Source organism: Mytilus galloprovincialis, chromosome 4 (genome assembly GCF_965363235.1).
Source record: "Mytilus galloprovincialis chromosome 4, xbMytGall1.hap1.1, whole genome shotgun sequence".
In the NCBI taxonomy this organism is placed as follows: Eukaryota; Metazoa; Mollusca; class Bivalvia; order Mytilida; family Mytilidae; genus Mytilus; species Mytilus galloprovincialis.
The window spans coordinates 26,768,336-26,795,900 of NC_134841.1; the positions used below are offsets into that span (position 1 = coordinate 26,768,336).

Consider the following 27,565-nt stretch of genomic DNA (forward strand, 5'->3'; position numbering starts at 1 on the left):
CAACATTGTTGAAAGTTGAACAGACATGTATATAACTACAACCAGGGACTTTCTATAAAGTCCCTGCTACAACAATTGGGAGTGTTTTTATAACTACTAAGGCATTGACCATAATGTTCTCGTACGATCGGAAGACGTTAAAAACTTGACCCAACAGCTGATTCAGTCGGTAATGAATTTCCGATATCATAAAAGATTCACAATACATTATGTATAAGGGAACTTCCTCTGCTTAATTGAGCTCCTAAATAAATGTGAATAGTTAAGTTTTATTCAAAATTATCGAAAGCAAAGTTTCAACCATATACATGTGTTATCGTAGCCACACGAAAAAAATAATAAGAAAATACTGAAACGGTCCATTTTCGAAAAAAAAAATCCGGAAAATGACAGATATCACGTATTATGATAACACTGTTAAAACTGTAATCTTGTGTTGCTTACAACATTAATTCAAGTTCTTCGTGTACATATTGTCAATTTTTCATTTTATTACTTCAAAAAAAAATTGTGGAGTATAGAAAATTCGGGAGGCAGTTGCCTCCCCTGCCTCATAGGTAGTTACGGCCCTGTTCACCATTTGGAACTCTTGATTTAATAGCTTCCTTGTGAAAAACAATCCTCTATCAAGAAAATAAAGGTAGAAAATGCAAGCACGGGAATATCGTATCAATTGGGAGATATATACACCGTATATGTGCATACTGCTGGAATGTTGCTACTTAGAAATGGAGTTCGCAAATGGAAAGCTGGACTCATCTCTTTTGTCGTAAAGTTTTGTTTCCAATCAATCTTCATTGTCAATTTCTAGATGTAAGTCAAGATATGAGGCCAACATGTAAAAGGGGGGTGGGGTCTGTAAACATGTGAACATAGACAAAACTTAAGCGATACAGAAATACTGTAACAGTAGCCTTTACCTTTACTATTGACCAATGAAATTGGATATTTGAAAAAGATCGGAACAACCGGAAGTATCAACAACTTTAATGGCGGTCTAAACAAACTTGGAAATTGTATAGTCTTTTTTGCTTTTTCAACTTCAGCAACAAACTCATAGTAAGAAAAGCTAACGAGACAACTTGTAAATGATTTTGAATCTGGAAATTTTCGATAAAAAATTCTTGCACTAATCATTAAATCTGTTGCTTGTTTATCAAATATTAATCTTTGACCAGTTTGGACTTGCACACATTTTCGAATTTTGCCGTTGTTTGCTAAAAAGCAATGAAATTAAATTTATGGTGTCATAACAAACGTGCAGTTTGAATTCGAAAAATTCACAGAAGGTATATTATCAATACTGACAATAGATCACTAAATGAAAGAAACAGTGCGAACTGCCTTAAATATTGGAAGTCATTTTGCATATCAGCAGATAGTCCAAATAATTATGACGTCTTAAAAGGCGATTATAATTTTTTTCTTTGACGCCTTACTTCGAAGTAAGGCGTCAAAGAAAAAAATTATAATAGCCTTTTAAGACGTCATAATTATTTGGACTAATCAGCAGAGCTCAGTCAGTGCTTGTCTTGTGTGCTTTTTATAATGGTTGGATAAGTCTTCAGTCAGACTTTTAATTGCTGCATATATGTCTTTGACTGCAAGTTTTCAAACACTATTATGATTATTTTCGATTAGTTTCCTTGTGCAAATCATGTTCGCTCCCTTACAGTTACACTGGTATCAGGTCCGTTCGCGCCCAATACACTTTCGCACCCTACATGTTTGCACCTCTCAAGTTTGTACCCAAGGTGTGTTCGCATTCTACACGTTCACGCCCAATTTTAGTTCAAAATTCCAGTTGAATTATTGGAAAATCATGATTGTTGTTTTAAATTGCTTAGGTTGAAATGCTGAATGTGAATGTATTTAGCTTGGTATGAGTAAAACATTGAAGATTTTAATGAAAAACACAAAAGATAATTGTTTTTAACGGTTTTGTCTCTTTGATCTGAAACAATGAAACAAAAAAATATAGCAATAAACTATTATAACCAAAACATGATTAAGAGTTATTCAACACAAAATAAAACGTTGACAGAATCCCACTTTATTTAGAAAGTATTGTTACTTTTTTAACAAACTATTATTGACTATCCAAAACATGATTAAGATTTATTCAACACCAAAAAAAAAAAGTCTCACTTTATAATGAGACAATGACAACAAATATACTTATAGCAATACACTTGCGAAACAAAGTTATTAAACACAAAACCAATAAAATTGGGCGCAAACATGTAGGGTGTGAAAGTGAAAGGGGGTGAACATGAGTGGGTACGAAAGTGAATGGGCACGGTAACATTTCTTGCCAAATTACGTGAACAGTCATTTTTGGTGCATGACGATAAAATGTACACTTTCTTTTAGACTTTAAAAAATTCGACTGATTTTGAAGAATTATGTTAATTTTTATTTGAGACCACTGACGAATCACGATAAGGATATTATGGCGAATCAGGGTAAAATTTTAACCAATTTGAACGTAAAAGGGCATTACTACCTTCATTATAATAATTTAGCAAATTAGCACCCTACACACTCTCACCCTTTTTTAAAATATTTTGTGGTGAGCCTTATTTTACAATCATGTTTAAGTTGGTGTATTGCTAGATAAAGAAAATGAATAAAGTAACAATTAATTTAAAAATAATTTGGTTTCCTTTAACAATAATGTAATGAATATTAGTGTGACAGGATTGCATCCCTTAGTAAATGTGGTAGATACTTACTCAATCGTAAGCTGTTGAGCTAAGGAAGATCTTCTTTAGCCCAGTTGGTATATATGCACTACCTTGTAACAAAGAGGTTCTGGGTTTAAGTCCCGGTGGAGACCAAAGTTGATTTTGTAATGTATGTAGAATCATGCTCCCTGGTTACATTGTCACCCAACTGTCAAACCCATGGTGGTTAGAGAGGATTTCTTGCTATGTAATGTGTTGTGAGAGTCTTATATGATATACTTACTCTTGACGTGGGGGAAGTGTGACAGGATCGCTCCCCATAGTAAATATAGTAGATAAATACTCTGCCTTAAGCGTACTTCTTTAGCTCAGTCAATAGACATACTGCCTTCAAGTGCCTTGTTACACAGAAGTCCAGGGTTTAATTTCCAGTGGAGACAAAGTTAATTTGAATGTAGAATCATGCTCTCTGGTAACACTGTCATGATGATCAAAAGTCAAGTTCACTCATATAAGACTAGTAAAGGAACAGTGGAAGATTCCTAATTGCTATCAAAGTAATCAATTTACAATTTTTAAACAAGTACATCATCTTTGCCTACATTTCCTATAAAAAAAGTTGGTGTGCCTTTTATTTAACCATTAAACCATATAACAAGGAATTATTTGAATCTGGAATAATTTTGAATTCTAGGAAAGCGATAATGATAAAAATTAACCCTTTTAAAGATGGCTCATAAAATTATCAAGGGATCAGTTAGTTCATCCTGAAAGATCAGTGAATAGTTATGTTTTCATCATAGATTTCTTTATCATATAAATTTTCCAGAATTCAAAACTATTCCAAATAAGATTTTGTGATATATTAATGTTTTAACATAATAATAGTTGGCTTGACACACATAATTTTTGGGGAAGGGTGAGAGAGGAAACGTAGACCAAGAACTTGTTTAAAAAATACATCAAAACATTGAGACTGAAATTCTCAGGTAAAATAAAGAAAAGAATTGGCTATGTACATGATGTAAAATGGTAATTTATCATTTCAAAATGTTAAGTCTCCCACTGATGTTTTAAGTTTTTAAAATTTGGCTTTGTTCCAGAATGTTTAAGTAACATCATGGAGACTAACAGTGAAATGTACCATCCTAACCAGCCGACAGAAATGGGGACAGCAGGCAGTGGGGAGGAGAATGACTTTGGAACACAGTCCTATCAAGGATATACAGTATGTAGATAACTTTCTTTACCTGTTTTAGAATTATCATTTGTTTTGACATCATCATGTCATCATTATTGTATGAATCTATGAAATTATTTTGTCTGACATTTTTCAAATAAAAAAAGAAATGATATTTTTGACCTGCCATGTTCAGATGTACAAATATGTATAAAATTAATAAGTAAGAGAGCACTGAAGTTATATGCAACAGCTTAGTAGACTTTTAAAAGTTTCATGTTGTGGAATGAAGGATTATTATACACTATTAAAACTTGTCAATTCATGATAACTGAAATATTTCAGAAGCCAGCAGATATTTCCTATGGGTTTGGTAGTCCGACCAAAGATTGGAATCTGTCTAAATCTTCCCCATCAGAAGAAGATGGGAAACTTCGTCTTGAGAACAATCAACTAAGAATACAAGTTAAACAATTCCAGTTAGACCTGCAAGCTGAACAAGGTAAGGTAGTCTAAAAATCACAATGATTGTATGATAACTGTTAGAGAGAGATTTGAAATGTTTTGAAATAAACTGCTTAAATTTTATATTTTGTTTTAACAGAGACAGTTTCCCAGCTAAGAAGACGTTTAAATGCTGTAGAAAAAGAAAGACTTGAATCAACAAGTCGTTCAAATACAGAGGTATTTAAATTATTTATGACCACAAGTATAAGGTTTTGAAAATATTTTCCATCACTTCAAAAGGTTAATTTTATTTTTACAGCACAGAGACATTTTTTAAAGTACCTTTATGAATTTCATAATTTCTGATATATGAAGAAAAATAACAATAATTAAATTTCAGAAAATTTTAGGAATCCTGGGGCAATGTTGAAACTTAAGTTCTACCAAGGAGGTTATATGAGAAGGAGAGTGAACACTCTGCTTGATACAAAATAGCATCCCCAGGATAGCAGTTCGATCAGAGAAAAATGATAAAAATATAAAGAAACTGACATGTTTATCACCCACTTGACATGGCCCTCTGATGTACCAGGCTGTTACCACGAGCAGTTCGGGCTATTAGATAAATCACATATGTCACGTGATTGTAATCAGTGACTGGGTCATTAAAGTTCAGTTGTATTTTTGGTAACAATGCAGTGTATAGGTGTTTATGATATGGGAAAAGATTGGACGTGCAATTTCAAAATCAATTGTCTGTCTACCGTGAAAAAAGATAGAGAAATGACAAAGTTATGAGGGTTTAAAGGAAAGTTAGTGTGCGATTTTTATTCAACACTACATTGCTTTAAACTAGTGTTGTCAAATCGTACACTTTTGCCTATCCGGTTACTCGGACAATCGTTCGACCGATTAACCGGTTAACCGGTATAGTTCAGATTGGGGTTTGAAAGCCTTATCAATAGTACCCTACACATAGATATAAGATGTAGTATGAGTGTCAATTTGACAACCTTTCATCCAAGTCATAAATTTACACTTTTAAAATTTAATATTGTCCTTTTGGCATTATACGACTTGCTTTGAGGATTCCTGGCGAAGTTTGATCTTTAATAATCAGATGCACCATATCAACTATAGCGTCTGTACCAACTTAAGATTGAAAAATAAAGTAAAACTTCTATATCTCGTAGGATTGAATATGTCTGAAACAGATTATTCTTTTCTTTTCTCTTGTTGTCTCCGAAAATAATGTGGAGTGTTTCAATTTGAAATGATTAATTATAAAAAAGAAGATGTGGTATGATTGCCAATGAGACAATTTTCTACAAGAGACCAAAATGACACAGAAATTAACAACTATAAGTCACCGTACGACCTGTTTCTTTGCTTTGTTAGCTTGTTTCTTTAAGCATGTTACTCGTACTATCACGTATTCATTGAGAACATTCACATTGGTTTGCATTTCACAATTTTTAGTAAGCAATTCGTTTCAAGTAAGACTACGCCTTGCACGACGGAGGTTGCACATTTAGATGTAGGTCTACACTAAAATAGATTAAAAACGAACTTATGAAGTAAATCATAAAATTTAATCGCATTACTGATTTAAAGTTACTGTTAAAAAAACATGTAAACTAATTATGTTTCTTTAAGATCCTGCCCCAAGCTGAGAGACAAGTTCTAATTAATTTTATGTTTTTAGGATTAACAATAACAATCAATATACTGGATAATTGATCTGTCTAATTAATTAACACGACGACAATTTTTAAATAAAACATAACTATTTAATGATTTCTATACAAATATATCAAATCTACCAAAATTGAAAAAAGTCCGGTTAACCGGTTAGCGATTTTGGTATTCGGTATTCGGTCGTTCGAACGGTTAACCGGTTAACCTTTGACAACACTACTTTAAACAACGATTTTCGCTTCACCTTTCAATTTTTGTTGATGAGAATTGGCAGGTAATAATCATAGAAAATATATGAATATGCAAAGTACTTTAGTTACGGTGACCGGTAACGACCGGAAGGAATATTTGCAATTAAAACAGAGAAATTTATCGGGAACAAGGTAAAAGTGCTTTCTGTTGATATTAACATTGACGGCAATGAGACAGATATTCGTTTCATTTCTATTGGTAATAAGTTTACTTTTAACATAAAATTTTAATTTTTAATTACTTAATAATAGGACTTAATTAAGAAGATCACAAAAAATCTTCTTAACATTTCAATAATTGTATATCCGGTCAGTTTATGACACCTCAGGTTTTTCCGTTCTTACTCGGGTATGTAATTAAGACTAAATCTCCCTCTTTGACAGAGTCGATCTCAACTAATTAACACCCACTTACAGAAAAGTCGGTAACATTTTATGTGTAATTATCGTCTTTCGTCCTCTCTCCTTCTCATATAACCTCCTTGGTTCTACTTAAAACTTCACATCCATAAGTATATTGATATGTTAAATTGAAATTAACTTTAAGATTGAATTTAACATACATTTGCAGATAACTGAATTAGAAGGAACAGTAGCTAGACTGAGGTCCCAGCTTGAGAAAGGAGAAGCTATAAGACAGAATCTAGAGTTTGAATTAACCAAGTCAAGACGTGATGTTAATCAACATAAACAATCTAGTGCAGAAAAAATGTCAAACTTTTCTGACATCAGAGAAGATTTGGAAAGTAATAAACATTTTTACAAATATTTTTGATATGTTCTTTAATCATCATCATGTTTTGTCCATTCAGTAAACTACAGACGTCAATGACACTTTTCTGTGTTTTTTTTTTAATGATACATTGATGAATTCTACATGTTAAGTGGTAAAGGAAGGCAACAAAAACACTTTTATTTTATCCCACCATGCATGAATTTTAAATTGGATTTTTCCTTTAATTGTTCAAGCAAGCTTTCTGAAAAAGTCTTTACTTTATAGTGTTTTATATACATTAACTCCTTTCTCCTTTTGCCTAATTGAATATTTATGGTAATAGTAATTATAAAATGAAATTTTTTCAAGTAGAAAAACATTATATTTGATTCTTACATTTCAGGAAAGAATTTTGAGCTGACTGAAGAACTGACAAAAATGGAAGACAAAGTACAGTCAACACGTCAATCTGCAGAGGACAAAGATAGAAAACAACAGAGGAAAATGGAAGAAAAGGTAAATAACTAAAGCTACAATGTAACATTGAGTGAACATTGTTGTGTATGTTGAAGACCAGATTAATCCAAAGAACATAAGGTCCAGGTGATATTGAGACCTCACAGAGTGATTTATCTTTATATTATTCTTAATCTATATTAGTTTATTTGACTACCTGAGTGTATACAAGATTGATACCTATATTTTATCATGTTAGTTTGTAAATTCATGATAACATGCTTGATTAGCAATCAGCATTGAGCCATTGACACTTTATATAATTATCAATAGAAATTAAAATTTAATTACTGATCGGATATATTTCTTGATTTGTAAATATTGTAAATAACAAGATAAGAATTTAAAAGACCAGGTGTAAGGTGTGTTTACTAGCCTTCATTCACTTTCATAGCTTAATACTTTAAGGATGTACTTAGGTGAGGTTTTGGAATTTGTGTTAAATGTTCGGACTCCTTGGTGTTTTTCCATACAATACAATGTAAAATATTTTGCCCCATAACACCCATTTATTTTTTCATATAAGACTTAATAGCTCATGAAAGGTCATTTACCAAAATTTTAGATGATTGTTGATTTTCTTTCTTTTGTTTTGAGACCCAAATAATACCAATGCAAATATAAAGTAAGAGTCCTAGTCAGCCTTTTCCCGCCATATTTTAAATCTCAAATATCTCGAAAAGGAGGTCCATGACCTATTAATATTTTTAGCTTATCTTTATCCTTAATTGATGCTCTACCAGCTTATAGTATCAATTTTAATTTCTTAATTTTTTAATTTTTACCTAACCTCACCTAAGTACATCCTTAAGAATTTAGATAACATCATAAAAAACCTTACTTTTATATGTATGTTAAGTTAGTATTCAATTTAGTGCAAATATTTCTTCTACATAGTATACTGTCAAACCTTAAACTTTAAGCGACGGTGTGATTGACATCTTGAATAGGCATACTCTGACCATACAAAAAGTATGGAAAATGAAAATTTTGAACCCTGTTTTCCAAGTTTTAATAAATAAGCAAAATTATTTTCTGATCATCAGACTCACCACTAAGGAATTCAGGGCTCACGCTACCAGGCGACTTGGGCGAAGAAGTCGCCTTCCCGACCGTCACTTCGCTTTCCCCGACCCCCAAAAGCGAAAACAAGTCGCCCTGTCCATGGCGATAGTCGCTTTCAGTCGCTTCCGTCATCGGACATTTTCAATTTTTACCAAGTTGATGAAACATCAGTTTTTTATTGATAATTAAAGAAATTCAGACATAAACGATTCATTATCTTTAGAAAAGAGGTTGAAGCATCGTCTTCGCAGTGTGTAGCAGGTTATTTGATAAAAATACAACTTTTTATCACTTCGTGCATTTCTGCAAGTTCCGGTGCTTGTTACTCGAAAACGTACATCAACCTAAATTTCGGCGGCAAAATAAGTTTATTACTTCATTTAAACGTGATAAAAGTTGCCTCCAGTAAATTTTAAATCCATTTATTGCATTAAAAACGTCATGTTCCTTTCCAAATAACTTGTCAAACATCGTTTATTTTTGTAAATTTTCTTGCATTCGTCCGCCATTGACCGATTTCTAAACTACGGACCTGAACCGGAGCAGCTATGACCGAAATCCGTACTTTTACAATAATTACTACGGACGCACGAATGGAACAGCTAACAGAAGAATATTGATCCCAAAGGGAAAAATTACGCATTCCACACGCATAAAGAGACTTTTGGTTACATCTACATGATCTAATTGATTGTTGTATATAATTCCCTATATTTTTTATGGATTGTTTCAAACTATTGATTAAAGTTGCTTAACTCTGAGACTATCATACTAATATCAATATATTATGGCCCAGCTTAATAACTTTTATATTTTTTTATTAGAAACACTGAATTTCATACACAAGATAATTTTAAATTAAATTGTAATTGATATATAATAATTTCTTTACATTTTAAAATTATTTTTTTTTTAAGTGCTAGATATTTAGTTGGTAGTTTTTCACAAGAACTTTAGTAAAACTTAAACAACTTTTAATTTCAAATGTAACTTTAATTGTAATTTTTTTACTTAGATATGAATTGAACAATATAAAAAGAACATTATTTACATATTGCCCTTTATACTATTGTAAAATCCAAACATTGCAGTGCACCGCGCGAATGAGCACTTCTCTTTCAAATCTCACCACTTCTCCCTATCAGTTTCAAAAAGAGAAGTCACTTCTCCCTATAATTCTGAAGTAGTGTGAGCCCTGAGGATCATTTTGTGTTATTGCAAAAATGTAATATTTCAAAACATTTATACTATGTTGATCTTTTAGTTTATAAATAACATATACCGAATAAAACACCATATTGCTTTTCACAGAATCATGAGGTATCCAAACTACAAACAGAGTTAGAAATAATGAGGGCAGAAAGAGATAAACTGGATTCTCTGGTGCAGCAACATGAAAAGTTTGTATAATTATTACGTTGTTTATGTCCCTGCACAAGAAGTTGCTGAGGACATAAAACCAAATATTTTTGAAATATGAATTATATGGAAAATTGCATTGTAAAAACTTTCAAGTCAATTTTTTTTGACAGGATTATTATCTAATGTTATCAAAAGTTTATACAATAATGAAATTCAGCGCTGGTCAATTATTTCCATGAAGGTTATTCCCCTTGGAAATGTAAACTCTATAAAAAAGGTGCTTTGTAAACGCTCTTTAGAGAACAAATTTTTGTGCGATATTTATGAAATTTAAATTAGCATTGTCTCAGAAGGGTTGAAAGTTAATAGAACACAACAACATATAGAAATTGCATGGTGAGCACTCACATCTACATTTCATGTAAAATTATTGTGAAATTTTTATTAAAGGTTTATATTAGCAATGTCTAAGTGATATTGAAAACCAGCTCTGATCATTTGTTTTCTAATGGAGTTGTGTCTCTTTTCAATGAAACTTATACTGAAGATGCCTTCTAAGAATGTTTTTCTTGTCAAATTTCTAAGAAATTTATAAATAGCAAGTTCTCTTAAATGACATGCTGACAGGTGCAATAAACCTTGTCATGAAGAGGTTCTTAAGTTATTTTTGGTGGTTAGATTTGTAAAAGGACTAAAACACATTTAATTTATTTTACAGTGGCATTGGAGATATGAGTGACAAAATTCAAGAGTTGGAAAGTAAGTATTCCACAAGTCAATAATGATATTAAAATCTAAGAATATTTAATGTTTTGAACTGTTTATTTTTTGTTTGTTTGTAACATGCTAAGTTTTCAATTAAAAAAAATGACACTGGAATATTGTTTGGTGATAAATGGAATACTAGGTTCTAGAATACCTTATGTCAGCAGTATTATAAATAAAATTCATAATAATTGTCAAATGTTCAAAATGGTTTCTTATTTAATATAAGCCATATCATATACTGAGTGACTAAATGATGTTTTATATTTTACTGCAACTATTAAATATCCAATTATTATACAGTTGAAAGAAAGAACCAGACAGAAAATTTAAGGAGAACATTGACAGAAATAGAGTATGCTAAAGAGAGGGAAGATAGACTCAAGAAAGATTTAGAGGTAAGGTGAAGTGGAGTTAGCCAAAGAAAAGAAAATGTACTTGAGAAGTATTTACACATTTAGTTGAAAAAGTGTTAGAAATGAAAAGATTCATTTGTTTTCTGCCTTTTTCTTTGTTAAATGCCAAATTAAAACCATAGGGTAATTATATTGTATTTGATACATATTTGCTGTATTGCTTTTGGAATAAAAAATATATATTTATATATCATTTTCCTTGATAAACTGACATGCTTGGAATTTTTTTGTTTTTAAGATAAAAAAAAATCAAATTACTATTATATTAAAAAATTAAAATGAAGATTTAAAAAGTGTACTATGTCTTTAAAAAATATTTTAGATATGTTTATTTTTGTTCTGTAGAACAAAAATTTATGAAAATTTTCTTGCAGGCTGCATTGCATAAACTGAGAAGTATTGAAGAAAATATAGAAGCAGAAAGGGCATCCCATTTAGAAACTAAATTTAACTCTGAAATTGTACAGGTAAGAAAGATATTCAGCTGGAGAAAATGTTTTGGGATAAGTTAATAAAGTCATGTACTTTTCATGAATTGTGTTACAGTCGATTCCACTTAATTGCATACCGCTTAATAGCATAATTCGGTTAATTGCATACTTTTCTCCTGCACAAAACCATTTCCCATTCATCTAATGTTAAATTGTACGGTTATATGCATAGCCCCACAAGTGGCATTTCGGTTAATTGCATAGAAAATAATCGCCAGCTAGATATGCTTAGTTAAAACTGACAAGCTGTTTTGACCGGAAACAGCAATTTGGTAAGTATATTTTTTTTGAATGCATCATTATTTTTTATATTTTTTTACATTTACTTCTGTGTTATTTAAATAAAGTTTTAAAACAGTTTCTTTCGTGTTTATATGATTATAAAAAAGGCCTCGATGTGTACACAGGTAAAGTTTCCCATATTCTATTTTAAGCCTCGAGGTCATAAAAATGTCAATCAGCTGATTGTTGTAAAAACACAACCATTCTATGATCTTCTATCTCAAAAGGTGTTAATTGATTGTATTTCAAACATTGTTCATAGATTACATTTTGGGTGTATTTTTAAAACAATAACGCCTGCTAATTATCGATCATTATCCAATGTGCAATCTCGTAATTTGGCTAGGGGTGATCTACATTTATGTTAAATATTACAGGGCATTTATATATGGTTGAAGAATTTCATACATCAATCTTGCATTTTTAATATTTTTTGAAAAGAACATTAACTTAAAATTATTATATTTTCTCACTTTCAACACTCGTGTCCATCAAATAACCTGTGCAGGGCCCCATTACATGTGCTTTGCATATACGAAACTAACGAGGTTAAAGTAACAGTGTTACATCACTGTGCAATCGGTAAATACTGCATATTAAAGGCAGTTCATTACACATTTATTGTATCAAATGATTATAAACTGTGAAGCATTATTCAACAGTTTGTTTTAATCAAAGCGTAACAATATAATTTGTACATCCGGGTCATAGAAACAAATCTATTTTTAGAACAATTTTATTTTCGTATCTCAGGTAAAGGAAAAGTCGGTACATAAATAAACTAAAACTAAATGTGTTTATAAACTTTATTGAAAGAATAAACAATGAAATAAAATGCATGACACTAGACAAATAACTTTTATTAGAATAAATAATCATTCAATATGTTGTAGGAGGATTATGGACGTTCATCTTTCTTCAGGATTTCCTTTTACTGATCTGCACTATCGATGTTATTTGACTCCGTATTTTGGCATTTCGGATATAAGCATACTCCGCTTTATTGCATAATTTCGTCTGACAAATAGGCTATGCAAATAACCGGAATGTACTGTAGTAGCTTAATGCTTAATGGATTTGTAGCATTGAAAAAAAAAACACATGGGGGGAAGCAGTGGTAAATGAACTTGAGAAACATTGATTTTCTCAGTATCTAACTTTACACATTTTTTTTGTTATATAAAGACGTTATTTGGTGTAAACAGATAATGAAACCTGATCAGAGTACTGTGGGGTATTTCCTGCTCTATATCAAATCATTTTAAGAAAGAAAATCCATCAGAACATAATATTATATCACTTTTAGAAAAATTAGCTACTGGCTCTTATTATTTTCTACATTGCATTGTACTCTCTGAAAGTACATGATCTCTAACTTACTATGTGTATAACCAACACAATATGATAATAATATTTTGTAGTTAAGGGTGAGAGATTTAGAGGGTGCACTAGATGTGGAGAAATCAGCAAATAATGAAGCAAACAAAGCCATTGACAGACTGACCAAACAGATTAGAGAATTAGAACATTCTTATGATGAGGAAAGAAAGAATGGGAAAGAACTAGGGATTAAACTTGAAAGGTTTGTTCTTATAAGAAATACATTTGGGTGTACAATTAAATGCATCAGGAAAATATTATTTTATGTTATTGTGATTCATTAATATTGGTTGGATAGCAATTTTTGTAGAATTCATAGGTACAGGGGAGCCATGAATATAAATGTTCCACGAAGTACATGTTTTTGTCGAGCCTGCAACTTTTGTTGCAGAAAGCTCGACATAGGGATAGTGATCTGGCGGCGGCAGCGGCGGTGTTAGCTAACTTCTTAAAAGCTATATATTTTAGAAGGTGGAAGACCTGGATGCTTCATATTTTGTATATAGATGCCTCATGTTACGAAGTTTCCGTCAGTCACATGTCCAATGTCCTTGACCTCATTTTCATGGTTCAGTGACCACTTGAAAAAAAAGTTCAGAATTTTTGTAACGTTGAATTCTCTCTTATTATAAGTAATAGGATAACTATATTTGGTATGTGCGTACCTTGCAAGGTCCTCATTCCCGTCAGACAGTTTTCACTTGACCTTGACCTCATTTCATGGATCAGTGAACAAGGTTAAGTTTTGGTGGTCAAGTCCATATCTCAGATACTATAAGCAATAGGGCTAGTATATTTGGTGTATGGAAGGACTGGAAGGTGTACATGTCCAACTGGCAGGTGTCATCTGACCTTGACCTCATTTTAATGGTTCAGTGGTTATAGTTAAGTTTTTGTGTTTTGGTCTGTTTTTCTCATACTTTATGCAATAGGTCTACTATATTTGTTGTATGGAATGATTGTAAGGTGTACATGTCTAGCGGGCAGATGTCATCTGACCTTGACCTCATTTTCATGGTTCAGTGGTCAAAGTTAAGTTTTTAAGTTTTGATATTTTTATCTAATATTATATGCCAAAGGTCAACTATATTTGGTGTATGGAAATATATTATGATCTATATGTCAGTCCCGCAGGTTTTATTTGACCATGACCTCAATTGCACGGTTCATTGGACAGTGTTAAGTTTTTGTGTTTTGGTCTATTTTTCTTAAACTATAAGTAATAGGTCAACTATATTTGTTGTATGGAAGCATTGTTAGCTGTACATGTCTGCCTGGCATGGTTCATCTGACCTTGACCTCATTTTCATGGTTCATTGGTCTTTGTTTAACTATCTTGTTTAATGTTAAGTTTATGTGACAGTTGTAATAACGCTTTATACTTAGGACTATCAACATAATATCAATGATTAGTAAAGAAGGCGAGACATTTCAGTGTGTGCACTCTTGTTTAAAGGAATGTATGTAGACTTTGCCAAACCCACAAAATTAAATATCTACATATATGCACTTTTTAATGCCAATAGACAAGAGTAAATTATGATGCCAGGAGAGTATTTTCACTTATCCAAATTAATACTCACCTTATATTTATTTTATAGAACAGAAAAAGAATATAAATCTGTGAAGAAACAACTAACAAATGAAGTAGACAACAAAAAAAATGTGATTGGGAGCTTGTCAAAAGAGTTAGAAGTCCATCAAAAGAATTTTAATGAACTCAAAGATGAACTTAATAAGGTAACACTTTAAGAGCCAGGAGAAAAAATGAATCAATAGACTTAATGAAGTGAAATCTATCTGCAATTTGTTATAGATAACTACATATATATGATTGTTTTCTACATCTAAACCTTAAACAGTCCCTATGATGTGAACTTTGACGACTTCCACAAATGTGAAAGATGTTTCTTGATTTTCCTTTGTCCTGCTTTACACGTCTATCTTATACTTTGGTTTACCTATGTGTTAGAGTTCATGTCATAGTAAGAAATTACGATTTATCAATAACATTTTTCCATTAGAATCATCATATGAAGTGCTTCATTGAAACATTTATTTGAAAAAGCTATAATTTCTTATGAGATAGATATAGGATGTTGTGGTGTGAGTGCCAATGAGACAACTCTCCATCCAAATAACAATTTATAAAAGTAAAGAGACTGTTTGTAATGGTTGGAATCTGTTTTTAACAGGCAAAGAAAAGACAGATATATTTAGAAGAGACATATGGAGGGAGCATGAGAGAGTTAGAATTACTACTACACAATTTCCAAGTTGACGAAAATCCAAAAAAATCAAGTAAAATATTCTGTTATCTCAGTAATTGTTATAATTCATTGGCTATTGCTGCATTAACTATTGGCAATAGTATTTTCTATTGTTTGATATTTTATTGATTATAAGTTTTAGTAATTAATTGCAGTTGAATATGTGGGGAATATTCTTCTTTGGCTGTTTTTATCATTGATTTAACACATTTCAGGAATAGATACTCTGCAACAGAAAGTTTTACTTTTTATGCCCTATCAACCTTAGCTTGAAACATAGTACATATGTTCATAATGGTGAAAAGCTTTTCAAAATATATGCAACTTTAGGATTTTGATTCAAGATTCTCAATGTTGAACATGGAAATGTTAAAAAGCAAGGGGTTTAAGTGTCATACAGACACATTTCTTGTAATATTGAATTTAGTTTAATGTTCTAACATTTTTAAAGGAGGGAAGAAAGAATCAGACAAATTACCTGCCCCTACAACTGTTTTGGAGTCTCTCAGACATACTTTGTCAGAGTATAAGAGAAGGCTGGAAACTACAAGTGATGAGGTAAGTCTGTAATTAAGTCTCTATATACTGTTTCAACAAATTATAAAGTGATTTATTATTCGTTTAGTGATGTACTGCATGCATATTCAGGATGCTGATATGGTGTCCGGTTTTTAAAGTGGTAGCTCAGATGTAACACAAACAATTATTCTTACTTGAAGAACATTGCTTACACTTACTCCTAAATTCTGAGTGCTTATGGGAGAAGCAAAGTCAGTCATGATTTCACAGGATATCTTAACATTAAGAATAGAACCTTGTATATCTCTGTCATTAATAAAATAAAAGTTAAGTGATGTTTAAAAAAGATTAGTACCTGTACTTCAAGTTTTAATAGCTTGTCCTTGATTGAAATACTTTTATTGTATTGTATTTTCATATTTGATTAGAATAAAGTTGCTTTTTTACCAGGCAGTATATAAAACCATAACATTTTTTCAAACGTATACAATAAGAATTCAATGTTTTTATTAAGCTTGTCAGAATGAGGAAACTATGTGAAAGTCTTGGAAAAGAAGTAGACCAATGTAAGGAGATGATCTGGGCCAAAGATAAATCATTAGAGGTTAGTCTGCAGTTTATTTGTTTATTGCAATATGGTACTTGACATTTTTAGCATTTTTTTTTACAAAAGGGATACTATTAATTTTAATTGATTTTAAGTCTTAATATAAAAGTTACATGTTTCTTGCAATGTATGGATAGAAAAAATGAAAATGGTTATCATTTAATATAGAAAAGTACCCCCATACTTGTGTTTCTTTTGTTTCTATGTGGTTTTCTTTTCTGTATTTTGTCAGATTTTCTTTATGTTTTAATCATTCTGTTACTGTGTCATGTGAATTGGAAGTTGATATAACTCAAATGTTTAATATGAATAGAAAAAGTTATGAAAAGTTCTTTTTTTTACATATTTTCATCTTCAAAGGAAGAAACCTTCAAAGAAAATATATCTCAATTTTGTAAGTTATTTGTTGACATACAGAATAGAATTGGGACAAAAGAACAAGGTTTACAGGTATATTTTTCAATGGAAAAGGTCTTTACTTCTGTAGAGGTCATACTATAGTGAAAACATTTCTACATTATCATGGTCCAACTATAGTTTAGCTACTTCATTGATAGTGGCTCCATGAACTATTTATACATTTAGTAATGGTGCAGGTGACCTGTGAGGATTTTTTTTTTATAACTTAGGGCTTTCCATTTAAAATAATGGAATATTTTTTTTCTATATCTTAGTGCTTAACATTTAATACTATGTATTCACAAGTTTTGTTATTATTATTACATAAATGGGTTAGTATATTTTAGTTTATACTAATTATGAAAATGTTGATACTCTAAAATTTTTGTTGGTTTTTTTAAGTAAAAGTAAGTAGTTGTTTATAAGTTATACTAATTTTCAAGTAATTCATTGATAGCTTCACTATAGACAAAACACAACAAATCTAGACATTTATGACTAAATTTAAAAGTTATGAATCAAGATGCAAAAGTTTATATTGCATGTCTTTACTTCACACTATACACATGATACATGGTGAAGAATCAAAAATTTTATTTCTAGCTGGTATGTTAATGAGCATAAGATATCCTAATGTTACAGGATGTTGTTTCTGTATAAGGTTTTTGACTAGTCCCTCTTATGGAAAACATGATTTACCACTTTCAAAATTAGAACTTTAATATTAGCATTGAGGTTATTAAAGATTTTTGTTGTTTACACAGGATGCTCAGAAGAACTACACCAGGACAGCCAAGGAGTTAAATAGGGTCAGATCAGAGTATGGTGAACTGGAGAGTACTCTCACTAAGATGAAGATAGACCTCCATAGTACAGCATCAAATCAGACCAAAGATAGAAAGAGAGTCCATGAATTATCAGAAGAGGTAGGTTTTAGTCTTCTTACAGCATCAAATCAGACCAAAGATAGAAAGAGGGTCCATGAATTATCAGAAGAGGTAGGTTTTAGTCTTCTTACAGCATCAAATCAGACCAAAGATAGAAAGAGGGTCCATGAATTATCAGAAGAGGTAGGTTTTAGTCTTCTTACAGCATCAAATCAGACCAAAGATAGAAAGAGGGTCCATGAATTATCAGAAGAGGTAGGTTTTAGTCTTCTTACAGCATCAAATCAGACCAAAGATAGAAAGAGGGTCCATGAATTATCAGAAGCGGTAGGTTTTAGTCTTCTTACAGCATCAAATCAGACCAAAGATAGAAAGAGGGTCCATGAATTATCAGAAGCGGTAGGTTTTAGTCTTCTTACAGCATCAAATCAGACCAAAGATAGAAAGAGGGTCCATGAATTGTTGGAGGAGGTAGGTCTTTAATCATTGTACAGTGTTAATTCAGAAACAAAATAGGAAGGGAGGTATATCTTCAATGGTCAAATCAGATGAAAGATGGGAAGATGGCCCATAAATTGTGTGAGCAGGTAGGCCTTGATAATTGTGCAGGATTAAATCAGACTGGTTTGAAGAGCAACAAATTCTGACAGGGAAAAATAGCTATTACTAGCAGCAGTTTTGAAAGACTGTTTTGTGCAAATGATGTACTTTGGGAAAGGTACCACTTATATTTAAAGAATGGTGAAACGATGTTGAAGCAGGGCAATTTAGAAGTTTTTGCAGTCCTCCCTATGAATATGCACAAATTTGAGCTAAAATTTCTTTTTTTTTGTTTTTTGTATGGTTAAAAAGGCAGAAATATTGCTTTCATTCTTTCTAAGACTGACAATTTTATATTTTCCAGTATATCTTTTTTTTTTTATTTAACAGATTATGAAGCTTGTGAAAAGGCAGAAGAATAATGATGAAGAAAAGTTAGCTTTTCTCCATGGAATGTACCAAAGACTGTTGGCAGGACGAGTCATGGTGTCTGCCAAAGATCATGGCTTGAACCAGTTCTCCTGGGGTGATTTGGCTAGTTTGGTGTATGATCAAGTATCTGCTTTAGTATCAACTCATCAAAGAGCTGAAGAAAAGGTTTGTTGATAACACAGTCCTCATCATAAGCCTGTTCTGATTACTGTAAATTCAGAAATTATTGCGATGTTATTATAATTGTGAAAAATGCTACAGGGTCGCAATACTTGTAATGTAAACTCGCATTTGAAATTTTTACATGAATTTAACAGGATTTTTTTTCTCAATATTTCAAGAATGGCATTCAATGCATTTTAGTCTTAAAATGACAAAATTGCAATAATAAATGCACACAATAGTTTCTGAATTTACAGTGCCTTTGAATTAATTAGATTGGTAATCTATGTTCCATGAATTTTGTTAATACCTGTGATAATGTCACTGATTGAAAATTTTATATCTACAATTGTAAGAAATAAATCCTCAAAGAGATTTTATACATTGTACTCTGAAACTGCTGCCATGAAAATATTATTGTCAACCAAAATTGAATTCACATAGAAACTGACATTCCAGTCAGAGTGTAATGTGTTTGTTTACATTACACAGGTACATCATTTAGAGGAAGCCTTAAGAGCCAAGGAAGGTGCTGTAGAAGAAATACAGAAATCATATGAAGATCAGCTAAACAAACTCACATCACTCACTAAAGAAAGAGAACTGTCATGGCAGAAACAAAAAGAAGAAATAGAGGGACATTATCAACAGTTGTTAAATGAATTACAGAATCGATCTAAGGTTTGTTGGAAGTATCTGTAATCTGTACAGTTTACCTATTTTTGAACTGATTCCTAAACATTTACTCTGAATTCTTTATTATTCATTGGATACCAATTTTGAGGGTTTGGTGGGTACAGTTGACCACAAATTCAAATGTTAAATGAATTACAAATTGTCTATAGGTATTGTATGCAGAGATAGCAAAACCATGAAATCAAATATCGACGAAATGCAAGTTTTCCTCAATGCAAGAAATTGATACCCACGACAATAAATGAATCCACAGTATATCCTGGATGAAATTAGTTGCTTTAGCTTTCAAAATTGATAAGGAGGAAGTGAATAATTATAAAAACATGTTATTTACAAATGGTTTCTGTAAAATTTTGTTTCCTTTTGTCAGAATCATTTAAAATATGAAATAACATATTTAAATCAGTTGCTTTATCTTCATAGTAATGATGACTGGATTTGAAAGCTGTAATTAGATTGTTTCAAGTTATAAATTGTAAGGTTCTAAATGTTTTAGGGCCAACCAAAAACAAATGGAAGTCATGCCCCTGGAGTAAGCATTTTGTCTATCCATCCTTTTCTATAATATTTTGACCTGCTTTAATCTGCAGTTTTGTAACTTTGTACAGACCATAAAAGAAGCCATTCCTTTGTTTACCAATATTTTATACTGATTAGTATAATCTTTATTTATAAGAGTCCCCTTACATGATACATCAAATATGTTCATGTAACTTTGTTCATATTTATATTCTAGACAGTCCTGTGTGCCGACAGATCCAATAATTATCCCCTTTATACATAGTTTTTGTTTTTGTTTTTAGTATGCACTTTGTTTACACCAATCCTACAATGCTTCATTAAATGTTCATTAATCTTTTATAAGATGCTTATTTGCAAAAATATATATAAGAAGGGCACCTTGATCTGTCTAAAAATCCCAGAGTTATGTCCCTTGCATTTAAAACCTTTTTTGATACTATTCAATATGTTTTTTTGTGTATGCACACCCTCCTACAGGTTTCATCAGATGTTCATGAAATTTAATACCCTGAGAGATCTTAACATTAATACATGTAATACATATATATATATAATTTGGGCATATTAGAGCTGACAAATCACAAAGTCATGCTCTTTAGCACATTGAATTTTTGTATACACTTTGTGGAAACAATCCTTCTTCATGCTTTGTCTGAAAAACTTTATACATTGAGAGATTCTTACACTAAAATGCACATAATATTATGAAATCCTGTTCTGATAAGTAATCTTAAAGTTATTCTGTTTAGCTCTTCAATGTTCTTTTGTACTATTCAGTATGTACTCTATGGATGCAACTCTTATATATGCTGTATCATGTGTTCAGGAAACTTAAGAAATGAAATGCATATTAACATGCCTATATAGCTATCATTACTGTAGTAATATATTCGAGAAAATAGATATAGTGTATGGCAAACAAAAACGGGAAGCAAGGGTGTTGTCCTGCTCTGCAGACAGTTCTAGTTTAGAAACTGATTGATGTTAAATAAAAGTTCTTCTGGCAAAACTTAGTAAGGTAAATGAACCTCAATCAACTACTTCTGTTGAGCGATTTTGGTTATAAAAACTATTAATATGAAGAGTTTTATTACATATTGAATATTTTATATTGTTTCAATAACTATAGTAGAATTTTCAACTTTTGAACAAGAACTTTTATTGTTTCAGAAAAGTCAGGCAATGGCCGATCAGGCGTGGGAGAAGATCAGAATGACAGGAAGTGTAAAACAAGGTCTAGAAGGGGAAGTTGTAGACCTCCGTCAACAGTTGACAGAGTCACGTAAACATAACACAGCATTGTTAGCAGCTGTCAGTTTGTTATCAGGGGCTTTCTTTCCATTATGCTCCAGAAACAGTCAGTTGTCATTACAGAGAAAGATATTAGAGGATCAGTTAACTAACTGGGAGTTCTGTAGAGATAGGATAGAACTGTTAGTGGCTACGTTAGGAGAGGAAATGAAAGTAGTGAAGGAAGGGTCAATAACTGAGAAATCCAAACCCGTGAATTCTCGTAGACAACCATTATTATTGTTCAGGGTGGGTGTTGTAACAGTGATAGCAGCTAATAGACTGCGATGTTTAAGAAATAGCTGTTCTAGAATGTTTGTGACATATGATACTGGTGTTTCACCACAGAATGGTTTAGTTGTGTGTACAGGAGGTGTTAAACCACCAGCCATTTCAATCTCAGGTTAGTTATATTTTTACTTGTATTTATTCTTTAATAATCAATGAGATTACACATAATAATCAATGAGATTACACATAGATATAAAATGAAATCCATTTTTAACCGGATTTTTGTGACAAAAATGTCGGTTATTGATTTGGGGATGTACAGCGGGCGGGCGGGTGGGCGGGCGGTAATCAAATGTTGTCCGTGCATTAACTCATGAACCGTTCAACCAAAGCTTTTAAAATTTTAATATGTTATTACTGACAACTATACGAAGGTCAAGTTCAATAATGGCGATTTTGACTTTTACCGTTCAGGAGTTATGGTTCTTGAAAGATTGAAAAAAGGAGTTGTCCGTGCATTTACGCATGAACTGTTCTACCAAAGCTTCCCAAATTTTAATATGTTGTTACTAATGAAAGAATGGAGGTCAAGTTCAATAATGACGAATTTGACTTTTACCGTTCAGGAGTTATGGTTCTTGAAAGATTGAAAAATGGAGTTTCCAGTCGTGTCCGTGCATTTATGCATGAACTGTTCTACCAAAGCTTCCGAAATTTTAATATGCTGTTACTGATGACAAAATGGAGGTCAAGTTCAATAATGACGATTTTGACTTTTACCGTTCAGGAGTTATGGTTCTTGAAAGATTGAAAAATGGTTTTTCCCGTCGTGTCCGTGCATTTTCTCATGAACCATTCAACCAAAGCTTTTGAAATTTTAATATGTTGTTACTGATGACAAAATAGAGGTCAAGTTCAATAATGACGATTTTGACTTTTACCGTTCAGGAGTTATGGTTCTTGAAAGATTGTAAAATGGCGTTTCCATTCAGGTTGTTGCATTTACTCATGAACCATTCAATCTAAGCTTTTCAAATTTTAATATTGATACTGATGACAAAATGGAGGTCAAATTTGATATTGACGATTTTCACTTTCACCATTCATCAGTAATGGTTCTTGTGATATTGCCAGGACACAAATAAATGTTAATAAATCCGGTTTGCTGTCGTTGTGACAGCCTCTTGTTATTTTTTTTAACAGTTGAAAATTTATTTATTGTAGATTAACCTCATAACTAAAGAGACATATCATTACTATTTCTGATATAGTTGTTATGATTTTGATGGATGAACACTTTTTGCTGAGTCTTAGTTTTTATGCCCCTACCAGTCAATTTTACCCTTGTCCCTCTGTACATATGTGATCATATGTCTGTCTTTACGTTCCAAAATTGGTTTCCATTCTCTAACTTATGTGTGCCTCAACCAAATGTTATGAAACTTATGCACAATGCTTCTTACCACAAAACTCAGATCAAGTACAAATTTGGGTAGGTTCATTTTTATAGTTCTTGAGTTATGTCCTTTTTATAACATGATATGCAAGCAGGGGCATCATATTCTTCATTTATTTATGATATTCAAAGCTGTCAAAACATGATTTGTTTTAAGATGGTACATTTCAAGTTCTTTCTGTGATTTTAGGTGCTAGAGAAGACTTTGATCATGAACAGCAGTCACCAGAAGTCATGCTTCAATGGTTTTCTAATCCAGAGTTACTGAACACAATTCTGACATCAACTTCTGACTTCCTGGAGGTCATAGACCATGTCAAGGACAAAGATAAAGGTATTTTAATGTTACAATGGGTTTCTAAACCAAAAACACTCTTTAGTGGAAGTCTTGAATAACCCAAAAGGAACTCCAACTAGCCTATACAACATTTGCTTAGTGGCAAAAGGGTATTATACTTTAGAATTTTTTGTTGCCAGTAATGGAAAAAATCTTGATTGTCATGGTTTCTCAGGATTAGTTGGTTAATTAATGTCTTTTAGTATGGACACATAGTCTTTTGTGGAGAGTTGTCTCATATTGCAATTGTACTACATCTTCTACTAATTTTTAGCTCACCTCGTCCGTCGTCCGTCGTCGTTAACTTTTACAAAAATCTTCTCCTCTGAAACAACTGGGCCAAATTTAACCAAACTTGGCAGCAATCATCATTGGGGTATCTAGCCTAAAAAATGTGTTCGGTTACCCGGCCAACCAACCAAGATGGCCGCCATGGCTAAAAATAGAACATAGGGGTCAAATGCAGTTTTTGGCTTATAACTCTGAAACCGAAGCATTTAGAGCAAATCTGACAGGGTTAAATTGTTTATTAAGATAAGATCTATCTGCCCTGAAATTTTCAGACGAATCGGACAACCGGTTGTTGGGTTGCTGCCCCTGAATTGGCAATTTTAAGGAAATTTTGCCGTTATATGGTTATTATCTTGAATATTATTATAGATAGAGATAAACTGTAAACAGCAATAATGTTCAGCAAAGTAAGATCTACAAATAAGTCAACATGACTGAAATGGTCAGTTGACCCATATAGGAGTTATTGCCCTTTATAGTCAATTTTTAACCATTTTTCGTAAATCTTAGTAATCTTTTACAAAAATCTTCTCCTCTGAAACTACTAGGCCAAATTTATCCAAACTTGGCCACAATTATCTTTGGGGTATCTAGTTTAAAAAATGTGTCCGGTGACACGGCCAACCAACCAAGATGGCCGCCACGGCTAAAAATAGAACATAGGGGTAAAATGCAGTTTTTGGCTTATAACTTAAAAACCAAAGCATTTAGAGCAAATCTGACACGGGGTAAAATTGTTTATCAGGTCAAGATCTATTTACCCTGAAATTTTCAGATGAATCTGACAACCTGTTGTTGGGTTGCTGCCCCTGAATTGGCAATTTTAAGGAAATTTTGCCGTTATATGGTTATTATCTTGAATATTATTATAGATAGAGATAAACTGTAAACAGCATTAATGTTCAGCAAAGTAAGATCTACAAATAAGTCAACATGACTGAAATGGTCAGTTGACCCATATAGGAGTTATTGCCCTTTATAGTCAATTTTTAACCATTTTTCGTAAATCTTAGTAATCTTTTACAAAAATCTTCTCCTCTGAAACTACTGGGTTAAATTTATCCAAACTTGGCCACAATTATCTTTGGGGTATTTAGTTTAAAAAATGTGTCTGGTGACCCGGCCATCCAACCAAGATGGCCACCATGGCTAAAAATAGAACATAGGGGTAAAATGCAGGTTTTGGCTTATAACTCAAAAACCAAAGCCTTTAGAGCAAATCTGACACGGGGGTTAAATTGTTTATCAGGTCAAAATCTATCTGCCCTGAAATTTTCAGATAAATCGGACAACCCGTTGTTGGGTTCCTGCCCCTGAATTGGTAATTTTAAGGAAATTTTGCCGTTTTTGGTTATTATCTTGAATATTATTATAGATAGAGATAAACTGTAAACAGCAATAATGTTCAGCAAAGTAAGATTAACAAATAAGTCAATATGACCGAAATGGTCAATTGACCCTCTAAGGAGTTATTGTCCTTTATAGTCAATTTTCAACAATTTTTATAAAATTTGTAAATTTTTACTAAAATTTTCCACTGAAACTACTGGGCCAAGTTCATTATAGATAGAGATAATTGTAAGCTGCAAGGATGTTCAGTAAAGTAAGATGTACAAACACATCACCATCACCAAAATACAATTTTGTCATGAATCCATCTGCTTCCTTTGTTTAATAGTCACATAGACCAAGGTGAGCGACACAGGCTCTTTAGAGCCTCTAGTTTTTATTACATTACTGTTTATAATTTATATTTAAAATATCTTAAGATTGCATCTTTTTTTCTATTTTAGCTTCTCAAACAGAATCTCGAGCAGTTGTAAATGCAGCCAAGAATTGTTTTACAAAATTAGTAGATAAAATATCCAAATACTTTGAGGGTGTACCTGGTCAGCCACAAATGGCATTCAGAGAAAGGAATTCTCTGGTCAGACAGATGGGTCGAGCACTAACTAGGACATGTAATAGTCAGACTCTAGAACAGAAACAACATTTGGTATCATTACAAGTAAGCTTTGTTTATCATTTTCACTTGATTATTTTAGAGATATATTTGATAAAATGTTTTTAAGTCCTCTTGATAGAGGACTGTAAGTTCAAAACTTTATTAATGCATTTATAATGTTAATTTTCAAGGGCAGACAATTTTAATAAATTGAATTGACAAATGCAATTACTGTACATGATACAGAAAAAGAAGAAAATTATCAAAGTATAAATCACATGATTGATTATGGTGATGTTCATTCTGTCAAAACTGGATAAAGTTTATACTGATAAAACCTTAAAGGAATTAAATAACCATTATATTATACACAGATGCCTATTTTTTTAGGAGAGGGATACTTGTAAATATCCCATATTGTGTTGGGTTGTGGATAAATTAAGCTTGCTTACTAAAGTACTTTCAATATAAGTAATTATTATCTACTTTCAGGAATTACTAGGTGCTTTACAGAATCACATTTTAGATTTTACACAGAGACTACACACAGTGGAGGTGGAGAGAAGGAACTTAATGAGTGAAATGGACAAACTGAAAGAAGAAAGTGAGATTGGGCCTGATAGAGGGGAAGTAGAACAACTACAAGATGAACTTAATACTCTAAAAGACAAGGTATTTACATGTGTGAAAAAGTTTAAGTTTACTAAGTATCAGGAAATTATTGGCCAGTACTCTTTTCACAGCTTTTTCATTAGTAAAATTCAATTTATTATTTTGTCTGTTAACACTAGTACTTGTTTAAATGTTGGAAGTTTATTTTATACAAGTTCCTGATAAGCATAAAGAGAACTTCTGTCCATTAAAGTTCTGTCTTGCTTCTTTCAAGATGATGAGGATTATTCTTGTCTTGTTCAAAAGTGTATTAAATATGATCAGGACATATCAGCGACGTCATAATGTTTGAACCGACGTTGATAAATTTGACTCAAACTAATCAAGTCAACTTCCAGTTGCTGGTGAAACTAAGAAGACACTTCCAAAAGACACAAATACAGCCTGATAAATCGATTATCAGGTTATCAGCATATTGAAATTGTAAAATATCAGCTGCTCGACATAATATGAAGGCTTTTTGATCTCGTTTGCTGCGCTCACTCGACAAAAAGCTTCATATTATGTCTTGCAGCTGATATTTTATGATATCAACATGCAGACAACTTGATATTCGGTACACAATAAATTGACTCTCTGTTAAAAGCAGTTGAATTTCAAATTTATTTATTAAAACAGGAATTACAGAATGTTAGTATGGACAAATTTGAATCAGTTTGTCACGAACTGAACAATGCTCTACGCAGAGAACAACAGGCTCAACAGTTATTAATAGAACAAGGGAGACAATTAGAAGAAGTAACAATGAGATTAGATCTATACACAACAGAGGGCATGGAGAAAGAGCAAACCCTAACTGAAGCAGTTCATGTAAGTCGATAGAGGGCAATGGCAGACAATTACTGTCTGTGTTCTAATAATTTAAACTTAACTATTTTAATTTGCTTTCAAGTTATTTCTCTGTATAAACCTTCATAATACAAACAACATTTTAAATTTTGAATAAGTTCAATATAATGCAATCAACTAATTGCAAATTGCTTTAATAGAACAATATAAACTGGCTAAGGATAGCTTTTCTATGTGGTGTTATTATTAAGAGGAAAAGGGATTA

General features: G+C 32.0%; 1 protein-coding gene across 3 annotated transcripts in view; it reads left to right on the top strand.

Moving 5' to 3' along the window:
* The first annotated feature begins 953 nt into the window (after positions 1-953).
* The window catches only part of LOC143071729 (coiled-coil domain-containing protein 171-like), a 38,464-nt gene continuing 11,852 nt past the window's right edge, over positions 954-27,565 (top strand). For 2 of the 3 annotated variants that reach the window (XM_076246237.1, XM_076246235.1), the window contains exons 1-23: positions 954-1,059; positions 3,791-3,915; positions 4,213-4,369; positions 4,472-4,551; positions 6,835-7,009; positions 7,382-7,494; positions 9,871-9,959; positions 10,640-10,680; positions 10,990-11,084; positions 11,477-11,569; positions 13,297-13,457; positions 14,857-14,995; positions 15,451-15,556; positions 15,977-16,083; positions 16,559-16,648; positions 17,815-17,976; positions 18,868-19,074; positions 19,564-19,752; positions 21,460-21,982; positions 23,457-23,600; positions 25,688-25,902; positions 26,332-26,511; positions 27,130-27,321. In XM_076246237.1, the coding sequence (XP_076102352.1) occupies positions 3,808-3,915; positions 4,213-4,369; positions 4,472-4,551; positions 6,835-7,009; positions 7,382-7,494; positions 9,871-9,959; positions 10,640-10,680; positions 10,990-11,084; positions 11,477-11,569; positions 13,297-13,457; positions 14,857-14,995; positions 15,451-15,556; positions 15,977-16,083; positions 16,559-16,648; positions 17,815-17,976; positions 18,868-19,074; positions 19,564-19,752; positions 21,460-21,982; positions 23,457-23,600; positions 25,688-25,902; positions 26,332-26,511; positions 27,130-27,321 (3,366 nt within the window). In that variant the 5' untranslated portion in view covers positions 954-1,059; positions 3,791-3,807. Of the gene's footprint in view, positions 1,060-1,172; positions 1,290-3,790; positions 3,916-4,212; positions 4,370-4,471; positions 4,552-6,834; positions 7,010-7,381; positions 7,495-9,870; positions 9,960-10,639; positions 10,681-10,989; positions 11,085-11,476; positions 11,570-13,296; positions 13,458-14,856; positions 14,996-15,450; positions 15,557-15,976; positions 16,084-16,558; positions 16,649-17,814; positions 17,977-18,867; positions 19,075-19,563; positions 19,753-21,459; positions 21,983-23,456; positions 23,601-25,687; positions 25,903-26,331; positions 26,512-27,129; positions 27,322-27,565 lie in introns of those variants that run through there. The other variant, XM_076246236.1, reaches the window with a different exon arrangement.